This window comes from Sebastes fasciatus, chromosome 11 (assembly GCF_043250625.1).
Source record: "Sebastes fasciatus isolate fSebFas1 chromosome 11, fSebFas1.pri, whole genome shotgun sequence".
NCBI lineage: Eukaryota > Metazoa > Chordata > Actinopteri > Perciformes > Sebastidae > Sebastes > Sebastes fasciatus.
Genome location: NC_133805.1, coordinates 24273599 through 24301437, shown reverse-complemented (window position 1 = coordinate 24301437; position 27839 = coordinate 24273599). Strand labels below are relative to the sequence as shown.

The 27839-nt window shown below is 38.2% G+C and overlaps 1 protein-coding gene across 2 annotated transcripts; it reads left to right on the top strand.

Moving 5' to 3' along the window:
• The first annotated feature begins 4070 nt into the window (after positions 1–4070).
• LOC141777465 (macrophage mannose receptor 1-like) lies at positions 4071–27450 on the top strand. Of its 2 annotated transcripts, none has more exons than XM_074651729.1 (31): positions 4071–4384; positions 4963–5319; positions 5590–5760; positions 5970–6125; positions 7575–7685; positions 8690–8827; positions 8928–9104; positions 9973–10127; positions 10621–10734; positions 10934–11049; positions 11151–11299; positions 11395–11594; positions 13365–13480; positions 14124–14196; positions 14291–14444; positions 16211–16249; positions 17012–17175; positions 17278–17339; positions 17934–18034; positions 18164–18306; positions 19051–19156; positions 19495–19622; positions 19717–19761; positions 19986–20088; positions 20332–20564; positions 20858–21023; positions 22677–22841; positions 22950–23066; positions 24604–24759; positions 26455–26484; positions 26686–27450. In XM_074651729.1, the coding sequence occupies exons 1-31, from the start codon at positions 4288–4290 to the stop codon at positions 26937–26939; spliced, it is 4296 nt and encodes a 1431-aa protein (XP_074507830.1). In that variant the 5' UTR covers positions 4071–4287; the 3' UTR covers positions 26940–27450. The 2 variants fall into 2 exon arrangements, with proteins under 2 accessions (XP_074507830.1, XP_074507829.1); XM_074651728.1 differs by having other exon boundaries at positions 4142–4384; positions 14121–14196.
• The last annotated feature ends 389 nt before the right edge of the window (positions 27451–27839 follow it).

Here is a 27839-nt window from a genome sequence, read left to right as displayed (position 1 = left end):
CGTTTGTTACTTTAGCAAAGCAGAACGATATTTTACGAGAACTACCTAATGTTATACGCTGAAGATGTTCCAGATGACAGTACAGATCCAGAAGGTGTTGTGTTATTTATGTGGGTGAACTTTGACCTTCAGTCAGGAATAGCCTCCGTTTTGGATTTTCGTGTCATAAAGAGAATAACAAAATGTATTTTATGAATTTGCCACACGTATTTATATCAACATCAAAGTGGGTAAGCTCTCATTTGGTTCACCCTGTGAAGTATGTGATAATGCCAAGCTTTACTGGATCTTATCTGACTTTCCAACTGGGAGATAAAAACACCAGGAGAATTAGATACTCCTTGTTCTACTTTCAGTGTATGAGGTCAACAGGTTTTCTGCAGAACAGAGAGGGAAAGAGCGATTCATTTTAAATTTCTTAATCAACCGTCAAACAGCCCTGGGTAGTAGAGTTCTACATTAAGGACTTTTGATCGGCTCAAAACCTCATAGAATAGCCTTGACCCAAAAACTCTACAAACCAGCATGTATGCACCTTAACTGTTCAGGTTAAAGAGACTGGAAATAGTATAATATTTGTAATATTTGGTTAAATGTGCTTATGAAGCTTCTGGAACACACAACTAACATCAAAGGTTGCTACTTTCCTTCCCATCCAATATCTATCTTCTACCTCTGTCCTCTACAGGAGCTGTAAACTGACTTCTCTTAAAGGTGTCAGGTCATACCTGTTAGTCGTGCAGGCATCTGGGCAATAAAACTGACAATGACATCACCTCACAAACAGCACACTATCAAAATGCCTGAGCCAAGGTTTGTGGTCATGGACCGAAAGGGGAACAGAGCCAGTGGTCTGTGATAACTAAGTTAAAGGTAGGGTTAGTAATACTGAGAAAGTAGCAAGCGTACGTTAGATTTTCAAAATTATCCAACCGAATAACCAAGCTCAGTGTTGCCAACTCTTTTCCAATGAGAGTAGCTAGCAGCACTAGCTCCAAAAGTTGGCCTCCCTCCAAAGCCAATTCCCCACAATTACCATTATGGACGTAAACAACAAACATGGCTATTGTTAGTACTCACAGCTGTCAAGCTAGCAGCTTGTGGAAGACTCAGGTGACATGCAATGAGTGAAGACATGCAGCCCGAGTGCGCGCAGGTAGACAGACAGGAAGGTAGACAGCCAGGTAGGCCGTCCAACCATTTCATTCGAGCTGAATGAAATGATTGGACGGGCTTATTGCAGTCCTGCGACAGCCACAGATACTGGATTTCGCACTTGGTGCATGAGGTACAGTATATTGTTTACTTGCCACACAGAGCCATCATTAATTACACATTTTGGGGAATGTCATACAAGTTTTTTTTTTTTTACTTATGGGGGGACTAGAGCCTTATTCTAGTCTTTGTTCCTTTGTGTTGATCAGTTTCTGGTTTGGGGTGAAATTTGGTTACCTGTGGATCTATTGATGTGACCATCTGATTGCAGGCTCCAATAGACCATCTCACAGATGTAAATGTAAAAAATCCTAATGTGTACCAGCTTATTTTCCTGTTGCAGTGTATAAAATCAGCAGACAGGAAGTAAACATGGACCCAAGCTGTTGCCTAGCAACAGGGCCAGCTTAAGGCATAGGCCATATAGACGATCACCTAGGGTGCCACCTTCTAAGGGGGGCGCAGGTCGTCCTCTAAAAAAAATATATACATTTTTTTTTTAAATGGCGGATGGGCGCCCTTTCTCAATTTTCTGCATTGAATTAACAAAGAAATAAAAAAACAAAGAAATACACCTGTAACTGTTTCTCACACTTTTTCATCTGCCAGGCCACACTTATTTGTTAATAAAACTGTAAATTGTAGTGAAATCTGTGGCGTGCTGAAGGTAACTGTCCACTTTTTTTCAAATCTTGAACCAGGTCGTGACAACTTTTTTTTTCTTCACCTTTATTATCGCTATACCAAATTGAAAATGAGCCGTAACATGTTTGCAGGTCGACATTCACACTAATAAAGTGGGACAAAGCTTCTCAGAAACTACACCAGTATAAAACTACACTAGTCCTACGTACAGGCCTCATAAATCGGTGCAGTCACGAAGGTTGATATTTCAGCACAGCCCTCCGCCCCAAAAAGGAGAATAACCAAAGAGGAAGTGAAAATACAAAATGCTATGATACATGTTAAGGCAGAGTTGGAGAACAAACCTCAGCATCTGAATGCCTCTGTCCCAAAACAGGATATTGTGTTGCTACACTCAGGATGCACTAAATTTTCTCTTCATCAGCAACAGTGCAACCTCACTTTGCTCTAATAACCTCACAAGTAATCTTGTGCCTCCTTACAGCAATCAATGCACTTGTAGTTTATAAACTATCAGTGAATGTGTGAATTTTAACCCCTTTTTCATGCAAGCATGAACCGCTGAAACGCAAAACTCACCAGACAATTTCTTACATTTTTCAAAGTGGTTTCACAATGCTTGCTAATGTGTTTGGGATGGTTGCCAGTATATTTAAGAAGTTGCAGGGATGTACTTGGGTGTTGCAAAGTAGAATTGGGTGGTTGCTTGGGTGTTTCTAAGAGGTTGCGGGCATGTTTAGGCAAACTAAGATGATAGTAGCAAAAAGGAGTGGGTCTGAGTATTCCTCCAAACGCCTCAATCACATTTATGGATTCAAAATGGCAAGTCTGAAGCTTGGGTGTTTGCGTGGAGCAAGACATTTACATACTCCGCTCTGATTGGGCAGTTATTTTCTCATATTTTCTCACGTCTCCCCCTATTATTCTGTATGGGAAAACAATAATACTTTGATAGCACAAATACATTGGCTCATAATATCATGCAGTAACAGACAGACTGATGTATTGATCCACGCTTAATGCAACAAATCAAAATGCCAGAAGTTTAGTTGATAAGATGGTGTGTTTGTTGTTCATCTACTGGGCATATTAAGGGGAGACACCCCAGGGGGATAGGGTAAAACATTTTACTAATAGATATCACCATGAAACTTCTTATCTTATCAAATATGTGCTAATTCGCATACATTTCCATAATAGAAATCCGAACATTGGTTAAAGCCTGGTTCAAAATTCTTGTTTCATCTCTTTGTGTGACTCCATAAATCAGCCATGTTTTTAGGAATAAAATGTTCTATAAATCCGGATATGAATGATATATGAACAAAACCCTCTGTAAAAACATTCAGATTATAGATAGTAAAGTTACACAAAGTTTGGTGGATGTACTGCATCTGCAATGCTACTGAAGTGGAGATTTCTGGCTCAGAGTCTGAGAAAAGAACTAATTTTAAAGATATATAGGCCTATTGTAAAATACCAGACATTTTGCAAGACACTACAGGTGAATAAGGTAAAAAATAAATAATTAACTGATAGATATCACCATGAATCTTCCCCAGCTGATGATATATATTAAAACAATTATTTTTTGTATGACAAGTTTTTTTAAATGTTATGTTTGAATATGCAAATGAGGCATTATCTAATGCTAACTTTTGGTGAATTTAGGAGAAATCTACAGATGCAAATAGAAATAGTAGTAAAATAAACACCTACATGTGTATTTTGGATGTTTTCTTTCCACTCGTCTGAAAGACGACATGTTATGGAAGCAAAAATATGTTTTTGCCTGGGGTGTCTCGCCTTAATAGAAAGCATACAACAGTGATCTACACAGATGGAAATAAATCCACCTACTCATGCCATCACTGAACAGAGAACTAGACACAGTACTTCCTGCTATAAACCTGCAAACTTCTCTTTCTTTATTGTTTCAAAAATATCCATTTCATGTTTTTACATTAAAATGCAATGAAAAGTCGTCTCTTGCCAGTGTCAGAGTGGACAGGTAGCCCTTGCAAACACCAGTGGCAGATATCAAGAATGTGCATCAAAGTCTATGAAGGTGGATGCTGCACTGGACCATTGACTCTGATGAGTCATGTTTAGCATAAATCACTTACACATCAGTTTGTTCCAGGACAGGAAGTGGATGGGGCCACTTTTTTTCCATTTCTGGAGTGTGACATCCGTGCAAGCAAGACAGTGTGTGTGTGTGTGTGTGGGTGTGTGTTTTGTGTATGTTGCCCCTACTTCCCTCCCAGCCCCCCCTCTTTACCAGTAGCAAAATGTTGAAATGTGCCAATCTGAAACATGACACTTTCTCAATGAGAAGAAGAAAAAAAGCTGACAGTGTCAGTGGTATTAAGATTCCCTCCTTTTCATGTTCATGCTCATAAGTCTTCTGCTTGCAATGCGTTGACCATGTCTGCTGCTCTGAGACTTATCAGAAGAATGCTGAGCCAGAGGATAGCTCTTGCAGCCTTTGTGCTCTTCATCCCAACGTGTGCAGTAAGAAACGGTACAGTATTAAGCTTTCTTATGTGACATATTCTGTATGTAAGGGCTTTGTTCCATGTATGTATTGTGGACGTTTGGGAGCTGTCATTATGTTTTGTTACTGATGTAAAAATCAGCATTCTTCATACATTTGTTTTCCTGAATATCTGTTGTATTGGAGTGATTTTACCTCACTATAGGATGCTAGTCAAAAACTTCTAAAACTAAGAGTATTTTGTAAATGATGAATATGAGTTGATGTGTCTTACAAAAAAAATGCTTTAAAACTTTAAATTTGGGCCAAACAAAGAACTGACACAACTACAGCAACAGGTTGTTTGAAGGATGCTCCGAGTGCATCTCTAGTCTGTCACAGTTAAACAGGAAACAATGTTTTCAAGAGAGAGAGAGGAGCTCCAGTTGAACATGGATTCATAAAATCTTCTGAAATTAGATGTCTCCAATAAAAGAAAAATATTTTTACGAGGTTCATGCTGTCAGTGAATAAAATTGGGAAATAAATAACTAAATGCAAGTGCACGAATATCATTTTTTGCAACATAATTTAAACTTTTTTTTTTTTTTTACATCTCTCTGCAGATTCCCCATTCTCACTCACTAACCAGGCCACTGGTTTCTGTTTGGTGAGAAGAACAACCCGCTGCCTTGAAGTACGCTGGACGACCGGTGATCGTCTTTTTGTTACCGCAACCAAGAAGTGCCTGGGTGCTCAGGGCAAGAGCGTGGGGAGTGAAGTGAGCCTCTACGATTGTGACGCCAGCAGTGAGCTGCAAAAGTGGGAATGCAAGAACGAAACGCTGCTCGCCATCAAAGGCGAGCAGCTCTACATTGAAGTCAAACCTGATCAAACAATTGCTCTCTCCAGAACTGTCGGCCCAAACAACGAGCTCACAATCACAGGGACGGCCAGCGGTGCTTGTTCGCGAACGTACAGAGGTAGAGTATGAATTCTGAATAGACAAACCTTAAACAGCATAATACAATACATGAGCAAATATGCAGGATTTTTACTCAGATTCATCAAACACCTGATCACAAAAGCTACTGATTGAAATGTAAGGTGACGTATGATCGAGTCGAATGATGCTTGAAGTTCCTCCTCACTCGAGTTTGATTGTGCACGCCTGGAGTATATCAGTAGTGAAGAGAAGATATAACAAATGATTTAGGTCTGCCCTAAAACAATTTCTCTTTTCTCCCTTTTAGAACTTTACACCCTTGAAGGAAATGCGTTTGGTAAGATCTGCACATTTCCCTTCATGTACAAAGACCGGTGGTATGGAGACTGCACTACGTACGACTCTTCAATAAGGCGACTTTGGTGTGCGATTGAAACAAAATATGAACATGAACTGTGGGGATACTGCCCTACTTCTTGTGAGTACTGCATTTAAGATTTTAATCTCACTACAATAAGTAAGAAGCGTTCTCAGTGCACAAGCCAGCACTACATGCACCTTCAGGCAGATTAGTCATCATCTTTGATGCTTAACACAAAACATGCAAAATGAGAGCACAATTTTAGGTTACAGTAATAAATGTGTTGTTTGAATTTGTTTTTTTCATTGTTCTGTATTGATGCACAGCCACAGAGCACTGGGCCAAGAACATCGCAACCGGAGCGTATTACCAGACCAACACACAGTCGGTTCTGACCTGGGCCCAGGCTGAATTCAGCTGCAAACAGCAGAGTGCCTCCCTGCTCAGTATCAACGATCCTCACGATCAGGCTTTTGTCTCAGGTAAGAGGCCACCTGGTGGATGTTTGCTGGTACTGAAACTGACCCAACATAGATGGGTTACAGATATTCTTAAAAACAGCTTATATCACATGGGTTCAAAAGACCCTTGAATTATCATCACATTATGTTATACTTTTCATTATATATGTACCATTCTTTGATAAATTGCTATTCGAACTGCTGTTTAATGCATCCATTCTAGAAAACAATATGTCAAAGATGCAGTCTATTTGTTTCATTACGATACTTATGAAACACTGAAAAAAAAAATCTTTAAAAATGTTCAGATTTGTTAGATGATTTAACTTGTTCTCAGTGCAGTTTTCCAAGTTTCAGGAGTTTCCTATATGACATTTTGAATTTTGGCCTATTTGCATTTGAAACAACTGAAATTATACTATTCAATTGGATAATAGACGAGGGTTGTAGTTCTGTTTTAGTAAAAAAACAGGAATGATAAATGACCAGTTAGTAACTGCTAGTAACAGTTACTACTGATGGATAATCAAACAGTTGTCTAACAGGTTGATTATTTACAGATAACACTTAGCCTAACGTGATTCAATTAAATATGTGTAGAAGTCTGGATAAGCAATATCTGGCCACTGTGGTGGGTCATTGAACCACTTGGACGAGGGAAGACTGAAGGGGCATTACAGCAGACCGGTCAACCTTAATTTATTAAGATATCGTGAACGCTCAGGTTCAGGCGAGGTCGCAAAATAATTATTAGACTTGTCTATAAAAGAAACGTTTGTTGAACAAGAGATACACGCATAGAAACTAATCCAAACATGTCAAATTGCATTGAAGTCTGTGGGATCTTTGGTTTTCTATCCCCCCTAAAAGGGGCGCGGCCTTGGCGTTTTGCAAATTAACCGTATTTTCGGTCTGGTCTATTCCTCTAAACTTGATGTTTGATCAGGCTACAATTTAAGAGCTTTGAGAGTGGGTGTTTCCTTAAATTACTGTTTGACCTTTAAGATACCAGTTATTTCAGGAACCTTAAGATCCACCTGTACTGCTTTGTTAAACAGTGAGTCCAAGGACCATCGTGTCACTGTGAGCGCAGAGGACAGGTTGTGCAAATATTTTGCCTCTGCACTTTGGTTGCAAATCTGAAGGTCTCATTGAAACTAGAGTGTCCTCCCAATCATCCTCATTCAGTATAACTTTATCACACATTATCAAGTGCACGACACATGCACCGTTTGTTTTAGCCTGATACTCATGAGGAACATGATGCATCTTGTAAGATTTCCCTTGTGTGTTTTGACGCATTCGGTTGATTTCTTTTTGCTTGTTTGTCTGTGAATTCTGTCTTTTTGCTGACTTGTTATTAAGCAAAGAAAAAGAGGAACAATGTGGGAAAAGAGGAACAATTTCTTTACTCTGTCTTTTTCCTTTTTTTTGTCCCTCTCAACCACACAAACACTCATAAACACACAGCACTATTGGCAGCAGGGAAACACAAACTTTGGATCGGGCTGGTCCTGGACCCAGAACATGGCTGGCAGTGGTCTGATGGGAAGCCCTTCCGTTATCTGAGATGGAGTGCAGGTAAGACGTCACTCCAGAAAAAAGGTTTAAAATGCTCTGCTGGAGTTCCCTTAAGCAATGACCCTATAACACTAGAGCTATACAGAAGGTTACTGACAAGTACAAAAAAAAACATTAAGCAAATCCCAGGTGTGAGTTTGCTTAACTTCACACTGTCTGAAAGGGTGGTTATTCACCTTAAAATCTTAAAGCAGCTATACCTAATATTTTCACATTTGTGTGTCAGGGGTCACTCATAGTGATGAACCCACAGAAAAATATCACCTTACTGGCTCTGCAGGCCCCCACAAGCTCTTTGGAGCTTTTCAGTGTCTGCTTTCAGCTCATTGCTTTGGTTTTACAGCCTGAAACCTCCATGTTATGGTTCACTCTCATGGCACTCACTAGCTTTGTTTCCAGACAGAAGGAGTTTTTAGATATAAAGTTCGGAAAAACAACCCTATGCTACCTGCCCAGCACCAAACAGACACAGTTAGTGACTAGCTGGTGAACATAGTGGAACATTTAGCAGCTAAAGAGACCGATGTTTCCCTCAAGAGTTGGTGGAGACCAAAAACAGAGTTTGAAAAAAAGCAAATATTTGACTTAAATTCATCAGGGTTGACACAAACACGGCTCCAAAGGAATGGTAATGTTGCTTCGATATATCTGCTGGAACAAGCCTACAAAACGTGTTGGCCAGCATTAGCTAACGTGTTGAGGGAATTATTCTGCTTCCACCTACGCCCTGCCTACAGAAATACCACATCTTGTTTCCTAATAGAAAAGGGGTCTATAAAGTGATTTTATGCCTTGATTAGATCCCATCAATTCTCGATTTTAGATACAAGAAAACCAGAGACTGTCTTAGTCAGTTTATCTAGTTGGGTAGAAGTGTAAAATGCAGTATTCTTTTCATATTTGAAACTTCAAATCCTTCAAGTGATTTTACATCATCGAAACATGCAAATGGATCTCCACTAGCAAAGAAGAAATCTCAGATTAAATAATCATTATGTTTTCAGGAAATCCAGCTCCTAATCCGGGACACAACTGTGCATTTCTTGACTCTGCTGGGCAGCACACTTGGCAAAGTTCATCCTGCGGCAAGAAACTAGGCTACGTCTGCTACAAAGACGGGGCCCCGCCAGCTCCCACACAAAGTACAGAAACATATTCTACTACTTTATTGATTCTCTTGGTGACACATTCACTGATATCAGTCATTCAATCCCGTTTATCTTTTGTTCTTTTCATCATCAGTTGAGCAAGGATTTTGTTCAACGCCTTGGATTCCCTACAATGGCCACTGCTTCCACCTTCAGCGTACTATTCAAACATGGTCTGTTGCTCAGAGAGAGTGCCGCAAAGAAGGAGGGGACTTAGTGAGCATTCGCAATGTGGAGGACCAAAGCTTTGTCATCTCGCAACTTGGATTCGGTATTTATATTTATACATAATAATATTTTTTGTATTTAATATGACCATCTAAACAAATCAACAAGTCTGGATAGGAGGAGAGGACACATGTGCACACTTAAAACACATGTGAACATCATAAATTGTGTCCTACATCACTGCAAGTTTAAGAAATACATTAAGATGTATTAGGAGCCCGGCAGCCACGTTGAGATCAGTCGAGCCAAAACCAAGCACCGCCACAGGCTGGAGCAAACTTGCTCATTTTACCGCTAAACAGTACTACAAGATGTTTCTGAAAACATTTCAGGAGAGAAATAGGCGTTACAGAAACACAATATTGATTAATATTTGATTAGTGATTGAAAGCTGCCCAGAGACTCCTCGGCTCTGATTGGTTGTTTTGCTTCAACGCTGTGAAATCTTACTAATGCCTTGCAAATGATCATCTGTCTCATGCACTACTGTCAGGATATGGTGAAATAACTTTTTTATCACATTTGCTCAAACTTACCAACTTCAGCTTTAATGAGGTTACTTACTTTTACAAGCTGACCGTATGTAAAAAAACAAAAACAAGACTTTTTACAGTATATATTTATGTTCAAATCATAATAAATATCAACAATCTCAAAAATGAGATATTAATTAATGAATGTTAATGTTTGCTGATTGTTTAGGGGTCAGCAGAAGACGAAGAAGTTTTTTTTAAAGAATTTTATAGGGAAGATGGTAAAATAAAATATATCACAGAAACAAATACATAAGCTAGTCCATTATACTAATACAATACAATACGTCTCCATAATTGTCCATCTCATCTCATTAATTTAAGTGTTTATTAGTCAATGGTTGACATGACATACTTTCTTCTCTGTCCATGTCGCAGCATCCACTGATGAGCTTTGGATTGGACTGAATGACATAAGGACAGAGGGGCTGTTTGACTGGAGCGAGCACTCGACTGTCAGCTTCACCAGCTGGGAGTTTGGGAAACCTGGTGTTTCCGCTAATGTAGATGACTGTGTTCTCATCAGGGGACAGGTAAGGAGCACCATGTGGATTTGCTGGTGCACATACAGCTTAACCTTCTTATATCTGGACACATCATATAGAGGGAGAATGTCCGCTAGCATCCTGGTTGTATTCATTCTTTAGGAAAGCCCTTTTGATTTGTGCAACAAATATTCAACTGCATTAAGTTTGCACGCACAGATTTGATCTTAACTTGAGCGTACAAAGATATTAAGAGCTTTTGTCAGATTCCTCAATTTTTTTCTTATTTCCAAATTGTTTGTAGGTAGAAACTAAATTTGCAAGTTGTCGCGACTTTATTATGGTTTGTGACAAGTTCTGGGACATTAAATACCAAATAATACACCTTTTTCTCTAATTTTTCTATTATTCTTAGTTTTTTTTAACCAAAATATTTACAAGAAGAGACAGCATCATGAATACAAGTATATGTATGTGTCTATCCATCCAGTACATTCAAGTTACAAGTGTGGAAATGTTTAACAGTGTTTTCTTCTTGCAGAATGGAAACTGGGCGGATCGCTCATGTGATGAGAAACATGGCTTTATCTGTATGAAGCAGAGTGCCACTGAAGAGACCGGAGATGAAGTAGATGTGGATATAGGCTGCAAAGCTGTGAGTACATGTTCATGTAATCTATGAAATAAGTATATATCAAATAACTGGTTCAATATCACGTTCAGTTCAAGGTCTGCTAAGCATCTGTCACATGTAGATCCAGACACTGCAGATAAATGACTTGTGAACGAAAATGGCTATGTAGCATTTTACAATCACAACTCCTCAGTTCTAATCCGTGCTCGGTTTCCTACAGGGGTGGAAAAGACATGGCTCCTACTGCTACTTTGTAGGAACGGGGACAAAGACATTTGATGAAGCTAAAGAGGACTGCAAGACCTCAGGCTCCTACTTAGTTGATGTTTCAAATGGGTGAGAACACTTCATGTTTTCATTAGCCTTCATATAGCAGGGTGTGCAAGTACTATACAGTATATTTCACATAATTCAATGTACTGTGTAAATATTTCCAGGGTGGATAACGCCTTCCTTGTCAGCATGGTGGGGCTGAGACCAGAGACATACTTCTGGATAGGCCTCTCAAATCAGAAAAACCTTGATCAATTTGTGTGGACCAACACAGACTCGGTGGGGTTTACTCACTGGAACTCTCAAATGCCAGGTATGGACAAAGATACAGTTCCATCTTTAAAAAAGAGGGAATAAACAGCAGCTCCACAATTTACATTTGACTATTTGTCCCCTCAACAACTCAAGGTTACGAACAGGGCTGCGTTGCCATGAGAACTGGGACTTTGGCCGGACTCTGGGATCTGCTGCCCTGCACCAACCAGGAGAAATACATCTGCAAACACCTGGCAGAGGGGGCAGTTGTAACCATTCCACCGCCAACTCAAGCTGCTCTTAAGTGTGTGGAAGGTTGGACTCGAGTCGGAACAAGAAACCTCTGCTCTAAGGTACAACCAGAGGTCAAACTCAGCTGAATACAATTAAAACCTGTTACCTGCTAATACCAACAAAACAAGACCAGTGTTCTGCCACAATCACCATAACATATCAAACATGACCAGTTCGGCTCATGCACGCAATTCAGATGTAGTAAACACAACAACTACTGTATATCAGGGCTCAACAATAAGGCTTGCCCACTTGCCCGGGGCAAGTAAAATGCCACGTGGGGCAAGTAAATCTAGCAACTCACTTGCCCAAAAAGAATTTGCAAAGGAGTGAGCCATCTCGTGAGCCAACTCTTGAGTGTTGTACATGCAAAGTACCGTTGTGGCACTCATGAGAAAATGGTAGTGGGTACAGACAAAGTTTATGAGCTGAAGCGCAAGCGAGTATTTCAATTATCTGGAAACAGGAGTTTGTTGGGTGGCGTTAGAGAGGACGTGGGCAAAACTCCAACTATGTATTTTGGAGTTTCCTACAAGTTTGAGAGCAATGCGGATAAAACATGACAATTGACTTTAGTCTTTGTTGTTATTTGATAACCACTAATAAATAAAACAATTTGTATAGGGGCAAGTAAAAATTGACTTCCGGCAAGAAGATTTCTGACCCACTTGCCAGACTGCATTTATGTTGAACCCTGCGTATATGCTCTTATTTCTATATATTTTGTCTTGTACATATATTCTGTGCTGTGATGAAAAAATGTGTTTGCACCCCTCTTAACATAATTTCTTGTGCAACGTCCAGCAGCAAACAGCAGATAGACACAGTTAGCGACCAGCTGGTGAACATAGTGGAGCATTTAGCAGCTAAAAAAACAGATATTTCCCTCAGGAGTTGGTGGAGACCAAAAACAGAGCTAAAAGAGAGTAAATATCAGACTTAAATTCACCAGGTAGGCAGGAAACCGACTCCAAATGAATGATAACATTGATCCGTAACTGCTAGATATGTACATAATCAACAGTTTGCTAAAAAGTTTGCCATATCAACTTAAAAAGTGCTAATATATCAGTGTTGGGTTTACACCGTGTTTCTGCTGCTCCCAAGTGGCCAGAAAAAAAACAGATATTGTAGGTTTAGAAATAGGTCACAAATATTTTTTCTTCAAAGTAATAAATCCATTTTTCGCTCAATGATATACAAATATGGACAAAATAAATAAATGAACAAAAGTCTATTAAAATAATCTACTCCAGTCGTTCCCAAAGACTGGATCAGGAGATTTTTATTAGGGTTGCTAAAAAAAATTGCATAATTTCTTTCATGGTCTTTTATTTAACATTGATATCTGCAGTACACCTTTGAGCCACATGAGGGAGCCTGAATGTTCGTATTGTTCTGATAATTGTAGCCTACTTAGAACATTGAATCTAATATGAAAGGCTAACATACGTTCTGTTTGTTTTACTGACAAGAGGAAAAAAACGAGAACCTTTCAACCTCACCTAAATGTATTCATTTGGGCTCATTTATAAAGTTTATTTTTCAATAACACGTGCATAAAACAAAGTTGTAATTTATCAAATGTATATCAAAATGGCTGGTTTAGCTATTCAAGATAATGAGGTGATGCAGAAAAGGCAGTACAAATGGTCATGAACGTTCATTTACGCTCTTCTCACAATTTGTACACTATTGTGAATTGGGTCACAATGGTTTCTCATTTTTAAAAAGAGGTTCCCGCCAAAATAAGTTTGGGAAACAGTGATCTACTCTACTGCTGTACATATCTGGTCTACTTTAATCAGGTTTTCACTCTTGTGTTCCAGTTTTTCACAGGTCCTCGTTCAGGTGAGAAGACCTGGTTCGAGGCCAGGGATTACTGCAGGGCCATCGGAGGAGACCTGCTCAGCATCCACAGCAGTCCTGAGCTTTTTATAGGACGGTATGAGCTGGTTAGATACAGTTTTAACTTAAAGTTGCAGAACCAGACATCTTAAAAAAACAAACTCATAATTCTTACAGCATTAAAGATGGCACCAATTAAAATATATTTTTGATAGGACTGTCAAAGTTAACATGCTAATAACATGTTAACACAAATTAATTTTTAATTTTTAAACGCAATCGATCTTTCAGGGGGTTGTAGCGGGCTTGAGTTTGCCATGTTATGATGTGTGCATATATTTTTTTTATGCTAAATGTAGTACCTATGAGGGATTCTGCACAATATTTGTCATTGTTTTGTGTTGTAAATTGATTTCCAATAATAAATATATACATATATCTTCATAAAGCAAGCATATTTGCCCACTCTCATGTTGATAAGAGTATTAAATACTTGACACATAGATGCATACAAGTCTACAGTAAAGCAAGTCTATATTTAAAGTTTCATACTTAAAGAGAATAAATAAAGAAAGTAAAATGAAATAGAATAAAATATTTACTCTGCTATTGAGATGTGTTAATTAACTTGAGAACTTTTTTGTTGTAGTTCTCGCTTAAGTTACTTCCTGCCTCTAGAGGGCGACAACGTGCTTAAATAAGGTTGAACAATTTTATTTATATGATTTTGTGTACAGCAGACACGGAAAAGCCTGGATTGGACTTCGTTCTCCTGACCCGACCACTGGTTATGTATGGAGCGATGGATCCCCAGTGAGTCAACTGTGTTGTACTTGTTACAACTAATCTGAAAACCCAAATCATTCAATCCTGTTATACACATTTTGTTCTTTCTTTTTGTTCACAGGTAAACTTCCTGCACTGGCAGGAAGGAGAGCCAAACAATCATAATAATGACGAATCTTGTGCTGAATTCAGAATGTATAACGCGGATGAAGCCGGGTCTTGGAATGATGTGAACTGTGAGGGTTACAATGACTGGCTCTGTCAGATCCACGGAGGTACAGTTGAAAAAAATGTGTACATATTATCTTTTGTCTCTTCTGAGGAGAAATTATTTTTCATCTGGAAAAAAGCTGACTTGTGCATGCATGCTATGTCATGCCTTTGTTTGCCTTCCTCCATGATGCAAAGCTTCCCGCAAGACATATCTTTATCACAAACTAGGGCTGTCAAAGTTAATGCGATAATAACGTGTTAATGCAATTGCTTGAACGCATTTGTTTGAACGCCACTAATTTCTTTGATGCATTAACGCAATTTGGGATTTCATAATAAGCAATAAACAAGAGGAAAAATTGGCATGGCCATTTTCAAAGGGGTCCCTTGACCTCTGACCTCAAGATATGTGAATGAAAATGGGTTCTATAGGTACCCACGAGTCTCCCCTTTACAGACATGCCCACTTTATGATAATCAAATGCAGTTTGGGGCAATTCATAGTCAAGTCAGCACACTGACAAACTGACAGCTGTTGTTGCCTGTTGGGCTGCAGTTTGCCATGTTATGATTTGAGCATCTTTTTTATGCTAAATGCAGTACCTGTGAGGGTTTATGGACAATATTTGTCATAGTTTTCTGTTTGAAATTGATTTCCAATAATAAATATATACATACATTTGCATAAAGCAGCATATTTGCCCACTCCCATGTTGATAAGAGGATTATTTACTTGACAAATCTCTGTTTAAGGTACTTTTTGAACAGATAAAAAAAATCTGCGATTCATTTGTGATTAATCACGATTAACTATGGACACTCACATGATTAATCGTGATTAAATATTTTAATCAATTATAAATATTTAAACCCTATCACAAACAAGAGTTCATGTGAGCTGAATAATTACAAAAATGATTTATCTTGGCCGGTAACCATATCAGATATTTGAGATGGGAGAAATAAACTGCATTTCTCTTAATAAGATAAAAAGAAACCTGCCGTCAGTAAAGGCAAGACATTAACACATTAAATTTACATGACAAGTAAACATTAAATGTAAATGAAGTCATCATGTTCAAGGTTTGGTTGTCAGGTGATTGAATTCCCCAATCAAGTCAGTTTTCCAGTCTATATTGACAATCTATGTATATATTTAAGACCATTGTCCTGCTGCATTGTCTTCAATTTTAGGGACTATGTTTAAAAAGAACTACAAATCCCACTCTGTCCATATACAGTAATACAGATGTGAAGCTACACAAACATCCTTAACGATGAAAGTCAAGGAGGGTGTGCGGGGGGGGGGTCTTATAATAGCTTTAACCATATTTTTTAATATAAATTTCATCACATAGATTAGTCCCAAACTGTCCACTCCATCTCAACATTGCCCTTACAAGATTAGGGTTGATTTAAAACAGTAGATTGTAGCGGGTTGAACCATTTTCAACCCATGAAATGCCGATTTTTATAAATTTGGTAAGAAATCTCAATATTAACAGTAGCATTGATGTGTTTTGGCACAGTACAGTCATACCATTTAGTTTACAGCTTGAAAAACCTGTTTAAGTGTGCAGTTATTCTTTCTCTTTTGGTATTTTTTCTATAATGTACACCTGTATCAACTTAAAAAGCAAATACTTTTTACATGAATAATGTTTAATTTATGGTAAAGTAATTTGCTAGGTACTGTTATCCACAGTAACTCACAGCCTGAGCAGTCAAACATATGCCTATGCTACTGTCATGCTCCCCCTTCTATTTACATTATCCCACAGTACGAGATTAGACTACATGAAATTGACACTTGTTTGTGGCCTTACAGGAATGATTCCAAAACCACCACCAAATGATACTGCAGTAGGTAAGTTGACATACACACACCCAGGGTGATTGAAAACATAAAATGCAACATATTGGGAATCTAGAGATGGCTGGTTAGACCGAGTACAACATCAGTCACATGTGACATTTAAACCTTTTTTCTTCACTCAGAGCAGCTGTCAATCACAGCTGTCAATCATGACGTCTCACCCCCCCTTTTTAAAGCATCAAATAACTAATTAAAATCAAACTTAACAGAAAAATTAACAGTTGAACATAAAGCAGCGTGATAAGAACTACCTAAAATGACAGAAACCATCTTTGGGAAAAATGTATTTAACATGCACTTCGATATTTTAGTTTGGCCCATGTCCCATCCACTAACATGGAGGGGGAGGTATTTATGACACATACTGCAGCCAGCCACCAGGGGGCGATCAAGATGTTTTGGCCTCAGTTATGGAGAGTTATCATGCCGTCCATCTTTGTGCACAGTCTAGGGTTACAAACAGTGAAACTGTGAGCATTCAAATTTCACTTTTCCATTAGTCAGGTACTTTAGATGGGTGATTTTATTGGTCCGCTTGGCCAAACCAATATATCTTAAAACAGAATAACAAAAATAAGACAGGACACTAGACAGCGTTTCTAGCTAGTACCATTCAAATTATTCGTTTGATGTCGTTTAACCTTTCATTAGACAGCCGATTACAAGTGTAAGCTGTAAAAGATTTACTATGACAGACAGAAACTTAAAAAATGAAAAGCATAAATTTTCAGTATGTTTCTAAAACCTTTGCAGACTTTAACACCACTTCCGATGGTTGGCGTGTGTGGAGAGGGAATCACTATTATATTAACAGTCACTCAATGTCCATGGAGGATGCTCGTCAATACTGTCAGCAGAGGCATGGGGACTTGGTATCTATCAACAGTAAAGATGAAAGTATGTTCTTATGGAAATGGGTAGGTGTGTTTTGTTTTTCTTTTGGTTTGCTAAACAACACATTAACATTTTTAGAAAAGTAGGTCTTAAAGCTTGTGTATTTCTGTATAATGTGCTCACAGATTTCCAGAAGTTATGGTAACTATTATATAGGTCTGTCAGTGGATCTTGATGGGACATTTTGGTGAGTATCAATGAATGTCATACAATCCATTACAGTGAATCACTGGTTCTAAGGAGGTTAGCGAAAAGTCTTTGGCCTATGGATTATAGTATAATGTGCATTTAATTTTGCGCTACTTGCACTATATCCCCCTCACACATACAGTATATATGTGTAGAGTAGCAATTCTCCCACTTTTTATTTAAGTTATTGTTTGTATTCTATATATTGTTGATAAGTATTGTATAGTTTTCTTTGCTCAATATTTGATAAGTAGTGTATTTAAGTATTACGTATTTTTGTTGCTTTTTTGTCTGTCTTTAATACTTAAATGTGCTGCAACAGTAACAATTCCTGCCACGATTAATAGAGTATTCTATATTATATTTTTATGTATTAATGGAACCTACAGTAGGTAAGCTGGCAGCCTGAATAGCATAATTGATTTAGTTTTTTTTTACTTATTATGCTACATTTATTGTCTCCTTTATATTGTATATGTCCTCAGTTTATTTAACATGCAAAACGGCAACAAGTTGGATAAAAATGTCTTAAGTGAAGTGATTGTTTGCATGATTACACATTATAATTCATCTTAACTGCGTGTGCCTTAAGGTGGATGGATGGTTCTCCAGTGGGTTTACAAAAATGGGATGAAAATCAACCAAATTCGGAAGTCTTTGATCAGAACTGTGTTAGTATGACTTATTATATGGGTGAGTAATCACAACCTGAATATTTACAAATTAAACAAAGTATTAACCCAAGATAAGATTAATATGCTTCTCTATAAAAAAGTTTTTGCTGGTGAAATGTTAATAATTGTATCTCTGCTGTACTTCCAGGCTTCTGGCAAACTTGTAATTGTGGCCAAGAGCGCCAGTCCATTTGTAAACGAGGAAACTCAGCACCTGTCAACACCACTGCAGCCCCCATAGAGCCTCCTAAAGGCGGCTGTCCACTCAGGTGGACCAAATTTGACTCAAAGGTAAGAAATCACTGTTAACTGTTAGTTTAGATCTTCAGTAAACTTTTCATTGCAACTTTTTGAATGTCAGTTCCTGTTTACATTGGTTCTCTGTTCGGACTGATGGATTTTTATAAATATATACATACATTTGCATGAAGCAAGTATGTTTGCCCACTCCTATGTTGATTAGAGTATTATTTACTTGACAAATCTCCCTTCAAGGTACATTTTTAACAGATAAAAAATGTGGGATTAATTTGCGATTAATCGCGATTAATATTTTAATCGATTGACAGCCCTAGTTTTCAGAATTTCACATATACAGTATAAGTAAAACGTATTTTTTCACATGTGATTTTTTTTGTAAAAATACATAACACAAATGAACTCAAAGGGGGAGAGAAGAAAACACTCAAATTCTAAGATGTAAAATACCATTTACTGCTACATTCAAAATTGCTTAACAGAGAAAGCAATGCAGATAACATTATCAGAGGAAAAACAACAATATGATATTTACGATATACGATTTATCAATAACTTCTATGTTCTAGTCACCCATTCCTCACACAATGTAAACACAGTCTAGTTCTCAATGATTTTAGCGCAACAACAAATAAGGAACTATAAAAAGAGAGTTTGGTAGAGAAATAAGCACACAGACGTTTTTTAAGATCAGATCAGATGGCATCAAAGCTTATTGAAAGAAGACTATTGTTTGGTTGTAGAGAGACAAATCACAATTTCATTTCTCATCTGTAGTGTTACAATATCATTACTAACCGTGTGGCCACCTGGGAAACCGCAAGGGCACAGTGCATTACCATTGGTGGCAATTTAGTCTCCATTCCCACAAGGCGTGAGCAAGGTTTGTTCTACTGTTTTTTCAAATATTTTTTGACAAATGATCATAATCGTTTCTACAATGTAAATAAAGAAAGGGTGAAATTGTATTCTTGACCTTGGAAACAACAGCAAAAATATCTTTGGAAAAAAAGATTTGTGAAAAATCCCAGCGAAAAGCTGGAAAGAGGACTTTGAGTTAAGATCTTTTATCAAACTGATTTAAATCTAATTTAATTATAATCTTGTAAAATTATCAATGTACTGTTAGTAAGACCTAAACCTGAAACCTTGGAAATATTGCCAAAATTAGGGGAGAAAAAAAAGATAAATATTACTAATTTCTACATTTGAAATTTTCAGCATTTTTGACCACCAAAATGGCTGAAACAGCAACTACAGACCTGTGGATTGGTTTAAATTGTTTAAAACAAGATGGCTTTTACTGGACTGATGGCAAAGCAAGACGATACACCAACTGGGGCTATTCTGTAAGTACACACAATCTACTAGCTTAGTGTTGAGTTACTGTTTAATAGAAATACAAAATGTTTGAATTATTATTTATCTTGTTCCGCTCTTTAGAAAAATCGACGTCGTCAGGGGACCTTTTATCAAAGATGGAATGAGGTAACATTTCCAAGACTGATTTCAAAGTCTAGTTTAGTTTTTGTCATCACAGAGCAGAAAACAGTCATTTGCTAACAAACAACAAAGAGTTAACGAAGGCATCAGACCAATCAGTCAATCAATCAAGACTACCGCAAGTTTCAACCAGTCAGCATTAGTTTTAAACTCCGATGTCACAGTACAAAGATTTTGAAATCCTAACCATTCCCAATGTCCTTCACCAGGAAGAGTGTGTTGTGATGAACGGCAATCCTTCCCTTGGCACCGGTAAATGGTTAATTAAGCCCTGCAATGACACCAATGGATTTGTCTGTCTTCGAAATCTTGGTGAGTTCATCCTTTCTCTCTTTTAGGAATTGTCTGAGGCAAAAAAAAAATCATCAAAAATCATCAATATCTTGTTTAAGTACAGTATGTATATCTAACATTAAGCAATTGGTGTACAGCGCCATACGGTAAATGATTAGGAAAACTGTTAGCAGTAAAATTAACCTACAGTTCCTGTGACAATAACTATGTCTGTAATAATAAATAAATAAATAAAAACAGATTTATTTCTCCCATCAATAGACCAAAATATCCAGCCTCAACCAGAGCCAGCAGTTACTACCATCTATCTAACTCTGGGAAATGACAGCATCAAGGTTGTGACTCAAAATCTGACCTGGGACGATGCCAAGAAACACTGCGAAGGTGATAAAGCCAACTTGGCTAGCCTGCGAAATGAGTGGACGCAGGCCTACGTCGAGCTGCTGGCTATGAATCTCAAAACTCCTCTGTGGATTGGACTGAACAAACAGCAGGTATAAGACTATTACTGTACAGTAGCACAAAAACGGGCTAGTTTCAGCAAAAATTTGAACTTAAAAAAATCCTTTCGTCAGATATTATTCAGCAATTACGAATGATTTATTTACTAAAAGATGATTAGCTTTTATCCATGACATATAACTTATAACCCTCACATGACAACTGTCCATGGTGTCATATAAAAGCGTATATTTGTTTATTCTATTTGGCAAAGAAATACATTTAAAAAAGCTATGTACAATGTATGCTGAATACAAATGTTGATTTGAACCATTCTTGCTTTCAGACAAACAGTTATTTTAGGTATATTGATGGCTGGCACCTGAACTCTGCCAACTGGGCTGAAGGTGAACCAAGCAGAGACAAACCCTGTGTGTACCTGGATGTCGATGGAAAATGGAAGACTGCCCTCTGCAATCGGACCATGAACAGTGTTTGCATGCAGTCTACAGGTACTTTGTAGGTTTTAGTGATTATACTGTAAATGGTGTAATATACTTTATTACTACTATTTTGCTTATGTCTTTGGCATACGGTGTGTCAGATGTTAGCTTATTAACCTAGCCGTGATCCATAACTTACATAATAGGTAATGAATCTCTTTGATTTTTTTTTTTTTTTTTAAAGTTATTTTTTTGGGGGCATTTTCCATTTTTATGACAGGACAGTGGATAGAGTCTTGAAAGGGGGGAGAGAGAGAGTGGATGCGGAAAGGGCCACAGGCCGGATTCCAACCCGGGCCGCCGCGGTCAGTACCAAGCCTTAATACATGGACGCCCGCTCTACCAACTGAGCTAACCCAGGCGCCTTGATTTGTTTTTTTAAAGAATTGTGACCAAGATACATACAATGCAGGACATTTTACGTCAAATTCAATTTGTCAGTGCTCTCTGGTGGACAGACTAAGTAATGGTAACACTGTTTCTAAATAACTTCAAACAAACAATGCTAAACACAGTTTAGCATTTCTGTGCTGAAATGTCTTGATATTTATTGGCCGACATACACAAAGATACCAATATATCGGCCAATATATTGGCTTTTCAAAACACTATCAAGAGGAAATTTGTCAATGTTTTAAAGGTGCAGTGTGTAGGATTTGGTTCCATCTAGTGGTGAGGTTGCAGACTGCAACCAACTGAATCTTCTCCCGTGTGCCTAGCGTGAAGGAGAACTATGGTGGCCGATGCAAAAACGTGAATGGCCCTATCTAGTCAGTGTTTGATTTGTTCGTTCTGGGCTAGTGTAGAAACATGGTGGGTGGCTCCGTGAAGAGAGGTAGTGTCTAGAAGGGAACCCGCAAGTTGGGGAAACGCGAGAGTTTTTGCAGATCTCAGATCAGATTTCGCAATTTTGCGGGTTACCTTCTAGACACGACTGTGAAGAGAGGACCTGCTCCGTATGTAGATATAAACGGCTCATTCTAATGCAACGAAAACAGGTGAATATACACTAAAGAAAACACACTTATTAATATTATATTCCATTTCTGTTAATAGATCCCCCTAATTGTTACACACTGTTCCTTTAAGTAGTAAAAACAAGACGTATTCCGATGGGGTGTGGGTGAGTTAATACAATTTATCTAAATTTAAAGATGGCGCATCATTTCTTGAGTCTTCTGAGTACTGTTAAGCAGCATTGCACTCAATGCTAACACTGATGTCTGGAAGCCACATTGTTGTCCTGTAAAAAGCATGTATTTCCAAAAATTGTCAAATTTCAATGAGCTCAGAAAACAAGCCTCGTTTTCAGCTTTGTGACGATGCAGTTTTCAGATAATCAAATTAATTGTTTTATTTATCTTAAGTAGGAGATTATTATCAAGCCATGAATGAATAATTAATCCTTCAGTTTATCTAAAAATGTCACCAAATTTGCAGATTCTGTAGATGCTTTATGCTTTATACCCACCTTGATGTGAGTTTGTGATTTCAACACTCATCCATTAAAGACATTCACGAGCACTAACTAGCCTTTATACTATAGCCTTAATCCAGGATCTGGATCAGAGCTAGTTATTACAGTATATAAAGGTTTTATGTTCACTGAATTGAATACTAGTAATAAGTGGTTTTCCTCATCACTGTCTTTGTCACTCACAGACGTGCCACCAACAGAGTCAACCAACTTCCCAGGGATTTGCCCTGAAGAGACGAATGAGGAGTACCACCAGAGTTACACCTGGCTGCCATTTAAGGGTCATTGTTACTTGTTTATGACAGAGGAAATTGAATGGGCAGATGCAGCTAGCAGCTGTATCAGGCATGGTAAGAGACACATTTTAGATCTAGTGTTGCTCAAGTGTATGGTGTAATAAACAGCAACTTTAAGTGTTTAGTAATTGTGTGACAACCAGACTGTTTTTTGTTGTGAAGGTGGAAGCCTGGCGAGCATTGCAGATCCTGCTGAGCAACAATTTATTAAAAGCTACGTGGTGATATTTCAAGATAGCCACAGCGGTTTCTGGATTGGCCTGTATAAAACTCATAAAGGTATGATTGCACTCTTTGCTGTAGTCATAGAAATAGATTTGGAGCAGAACGGACATTCCCATTCAAATCAACATAGCAGGGTGGTCAGAGCGGCGGACATTTTTATGTGTATTGTTGCCCCTGCAACTGTTGCAGCAGGCAAACTTAAACTGACTTACAGCAAGTCGTGGACTCACTCATGCCGACGTAACATGTAAAACAAAAGCATCGGCATCTAGTGTGTGTTATATGTAAGTAAGAAAGAAAGAAAGAAAGAAAGAAAGAAAGAAAGAAAGCATGAATTGGCCTCAACAGATGTCCATTCTGCTCTCTAACTATCACCGCTGCCGGCTTAGCGGCGGAGCAACACACTTTACGGCCCCACTGACATGCGTTGTCACCATAACAACTAACAATCGCCATTTTCTTTTGTGCTAGTCAAATGACCATGGCAAACAGTTCAATGTCCGTTCTACTCCTGTTCTATTTCTATGGCTGTACTGCACTTAAAAGGTGCCCTGTGGAGTTTTGTTTACAGTCATTGTTCCTCACCAAAATGCATGCAGTGTATCCTTCAGATCTAACAAACCTGTTGAATACACTTCCTTCCTCATTAAACATTTACAAAGCCGATATTCTGAACACATTGAAACCTGCTTTGTTTACATCTAGAGATGAAACGGGCTAACTCTCTTCACTTTAATCCTTTAATCAGCAGGTGGCAAGCAAGACACAGGAACTTGGCTTGGGTCTTGATGAGTTGTAGCATTTATTCACCGACAAATAAACTGTACACACACTTAACTGCTACGTTCACTGCTGACGATACAGATAACGTCATATTCACCGTCACGTGCACTCTCTCGACCGCACACTTGCTAACGTTACGTACACAACCTACACACTGATTTATTATGAAGTGTCGGACTATACGGTAAAGCCCTAATTACTTATGCATATAGTGCACACAATGGACAACATTTATAGTTGGACAAGAAGTGTAAATATTTTCGCTTTCATTTCTGATATTTTACACATATGATAGGATGAATACAGTGGGCCTACTTACCTTAGTGTGATTATAAGTCATTATAAGTGCATGTGAGTGAATACTGGCAAGCAAATTAGTTTCTATGTCCCATTCATTGTCTCAATGCGCTTATACGGCCATTATGGAAAGGCGTCAATTCGGCTACCGAAGAACAGTCGGAATAGGCATTTAGGAAAAGTCAGGGCAGGAGGGAAACATATCAGACGGACTAGTTAAAATTTTGGAAACACAACTTTAAATGACGTGGGCTATGGTGGTGCTAGTCTTAAAGGAGTTGTTTGCTACTGGGCTTGCAAATCACAATCAACTTTCCTGCTGATGAAAGTAAAAAAAACAGTTTACCAGATGTTGCCCTTTAATTTTTTGTTCTTTAGTTTATTTTTCATACGCAACTTAACAGGGCCTCCACAGCACATGGGGGGCAAATTACAGATACATATAAGACAGTTATATGACAAACTATCAAAGTGAAAATAGTAATACAACAAGTTTCTGTTTGGCCTATAGGGTCATGGCTGTGGTTGGATAAAACAGTCATGGACTACACTAACTGGGCTGAGGATGAGCCTGATAATGACTTTGGAGGGATCGGAACCTCAGATGGGACTTGGAGGACAGGTCGCAGATGGCACGACAGAGCATACATCTGTAAAACACCCAAAGGTAAGATACTCATGTAGTTAAAATATATGGCGTTTTCATAAGCATTTCTCACACATCTCACTTGTTCAAACATCCTCAAGAGAGTAAGAGGGAGCCATACTCAAGCCTCTCTTAAAGGTCCATTTCCCTAAAAAGTAGAGGTGGACCAATTAATCGGTTTGGCCGATTAATCAGCGCCGACAGAACGTTTTACAAACTATCATTATCGGCAGAACTGGGCTCTGATAGTGGCCGATGGCTGTACAGCCGCCACTAGTCACGCAGGGATGTACATCACTGTTTTGCATGGAGGCTCCATACACAAAGTCATGGTAGAGGGGGAGAAAAGAGGTTATCTCTCCAATGTATAACGCAACACTATCAGCTCTTTGTCTAAGATACAAGACAGGCAGACAGGGAGGACAAGAAATCATTCCCTGTTACTTTAAAGTGGCAGTAGGCAGTATATTTTTGGCATCATTGGGCAAAAATTCCATAATAACCTTTCAGCATATTGTAATTCAAGTGTTCTGAGAGATAACTAGACTTCTGCACGTCCTCATGGCTCTGTTTTCAGGCTTTAGAAAATCTAGGCCGTGACGGGAGACTTTGACCGATCACAGGTCAGTTCATTTAGAGAGCGTTCCTATTGGCTGTGCTCCAGTCATGTGACCGTAACTTCGCATTCCTTCACCAGATTTCACAATGAGGCGGCGTCACAAACTCTCTAATTTTACAGCTAAACAGTACACTATAAGATGATTCTGAAAACATTTGAGGTGAGAAATAGGCATTAACGTAACATAATATTGATTCATATTTGATCAGTGCGGCCTTGTTTGACCTTTTGGTCGGAGTTCGTGAGTGACTGACAGCCGGCACTCATAGACAGCAGATGGACAGCGGACCTCAGATCAGCTTTTACTGCTTGTTTTCCTCCAGCCTATAAAATCTTGCAGATGCCGTTAAAAACACCGGAGGACACCGGAGCACATGATTTGTTTCAGGCTACCTGTTTCATGTACTACTGTCACGATATAGCGTTTTATAAAAATAACTTTTTTTAATCATATCTGCTCCAATCTCGCCTACTTCGGCTTTAACTGGCTTACTGTACCAATTTGGCATTGTCTCTTCCACATAATCCAGCCGTGTATCCATTCATGAAATGAAATGGCACACTTAAGGTCTGATGTATTAAAAACGGCGTATGCAAAAGTAGCTGACTAGGCTGATGCAAAAGTAAAGAAGATATCGGCCGATAAATCGGCTATCAGCTTTTCCCTGCTCCAAACTATCATTATTATATCGGCCTTTAACAATCCACCATCTGTCAACCTCTACTAAAAAGTTAATAAAATAAAGTAATAAAAACTTACCATTCTCCAAAAATGTTATGATTTGTATTGTTTTTGTTATTATGGTGCTTGTTTCCAAACAACAATAAGGGTCATCCTCCATCAACTGCCATAAACTCAACATCCAGCCTCAGATCATCTTTTGTAACTCGGACATTTTACACGTTATTTAATGTGTGTACTGCTGAAAAGTTAATACTAGAATTGCATAGGTAGACTGAGGTGTGACAAGGGTCAGTCTTTCCTCCAGGGGAACTCGATGCACAGGTGGCGGTGGAGCTGATAAAATTACACATTTACAGTATATTCCTTAAAAGAGATAAGTTATCTGAGTATTTTTCCCTTCTTTTCCCAACAGTGATGCCCTTAGATCCAGGATCAAAATCTGGTAAGTAACACCTTTGTATCTCTTTAACTTGTGTACTATTTTAATTATTTAATAATAATATTTGAAAAAATGTTACATGTAATGCAACATTGACAGTTATTATCAAAAACTACAGTGTAATTAAATTACAAGGAAAATAAATTATATTTAAGGTTAAATTTTGTTTTGACTGATCAACTCCACTTGTTGAATTTTGTGCAGAACCTCATGGAGGTAAGGATTCTCGCAGTCGTGTCCACACGACTTTGATAGTTGTGCTGATCATTGCTGTCATTTCTACGATGATGGCCTTTGCATTCTTCTTCTACAAGAAGTCTCCTCGTCCTTCACCCATTCCCTTTGACAATCCACTCTACTTCGACAGTGAACGATCCCAGCCTGATGTGGTTGATACCAATAAACTGATAGAGAATGCAGAAGAAGTAGTAAACCCTGAGCCTATTATAACTCTGTGAATAATAAAGTAGCAGAATTTAGTGGGACATACACTATACTGTACTGTATCCCAGACTGATGTATTACACTTTGATGCTTCATTAGTGTTGTTGCTTTTTTACTATATTTCGTATATATTCAGTTATTTAACAATATGTCACTAAGTGTGAGTTTCAATGGAGTTGGCAATGTCTGACCTCATGGAACAAAACAATTTAGGCTCTAGGATGTCTCAATGGGAATGACTGGTATTTGATTTTGTCATTTTATCTATGATTGAATGTATATAATTGTGACATGTTATGCTTATGCTCACTAGATGCTGTTCATTGCTTGAACTCTTGAAATGTATAAACAAAAATCTCACTGCCTGTCACTGTTAAATGAACATTAAAATTGGCACTAAAGAATAAATAGAATGAGTTATATCTGATGAATTAAAGGTCTTATTGATTACATTAAAGGTCTTATTGATAACATTTGTATGGTTTTAGAAAGGCGCCAAATAAAAGTATTGATTTTCCTGAAAAATGTATGATTGTGAATTAATCATTTAAAAAATGGTGGTGAGTCCAAAATGAGTGTTTTGTTTATCTCTGTGGAAGATATCTGACGTTTGGTTCCCACTTCTAACAAGGCTTGTGAGCCAATAGTAAAACAATGTTGGTATCACGTGGTATCTCTGGGTCGTCAGTTAGTGTGGATAAAACTGATAAATGGCTGAGATTAACGGGAAGTTTCTGGCAACGACTAGTTGTGAAGTAAAAGCAATGGAAAGGGCGAGGGAGAATGCGACATCTAGTGGCTGAATGTTATCAATAGCACCTTTAAAACTAGAACTACCAGCTCGTGGTAGTATGCCTCAGCCAACCAGTCAAGTTGCAGTTTACATCCATGTCATTACTTCATAATTTTACCTT

Bases quoted from the DNA above. Each gene is read 5' to 3' on its own strand.
- LOC141777465 (XM_074651728.1), top strand. From the start codon at position 4,288: ATGTCTGCTGCTCTGAGACTTATCAGAAGAATGCTGAGCCAGAGGATA. The intron at 14,197-14,290 runs GTGAGTCAACTG...TTTTGTTCACAG, and splicing joins TATGGAGCGATGGATCCCCA to GTAAACTTCCTGCACTGGCA. The intron at 24,760-26,454 runs GTAAGATACTCA...TTTTCCCAACAG, and splicing joins CATCTGTAAAACACCCAAAG to TGATGCCCTTAGATCCAGGA.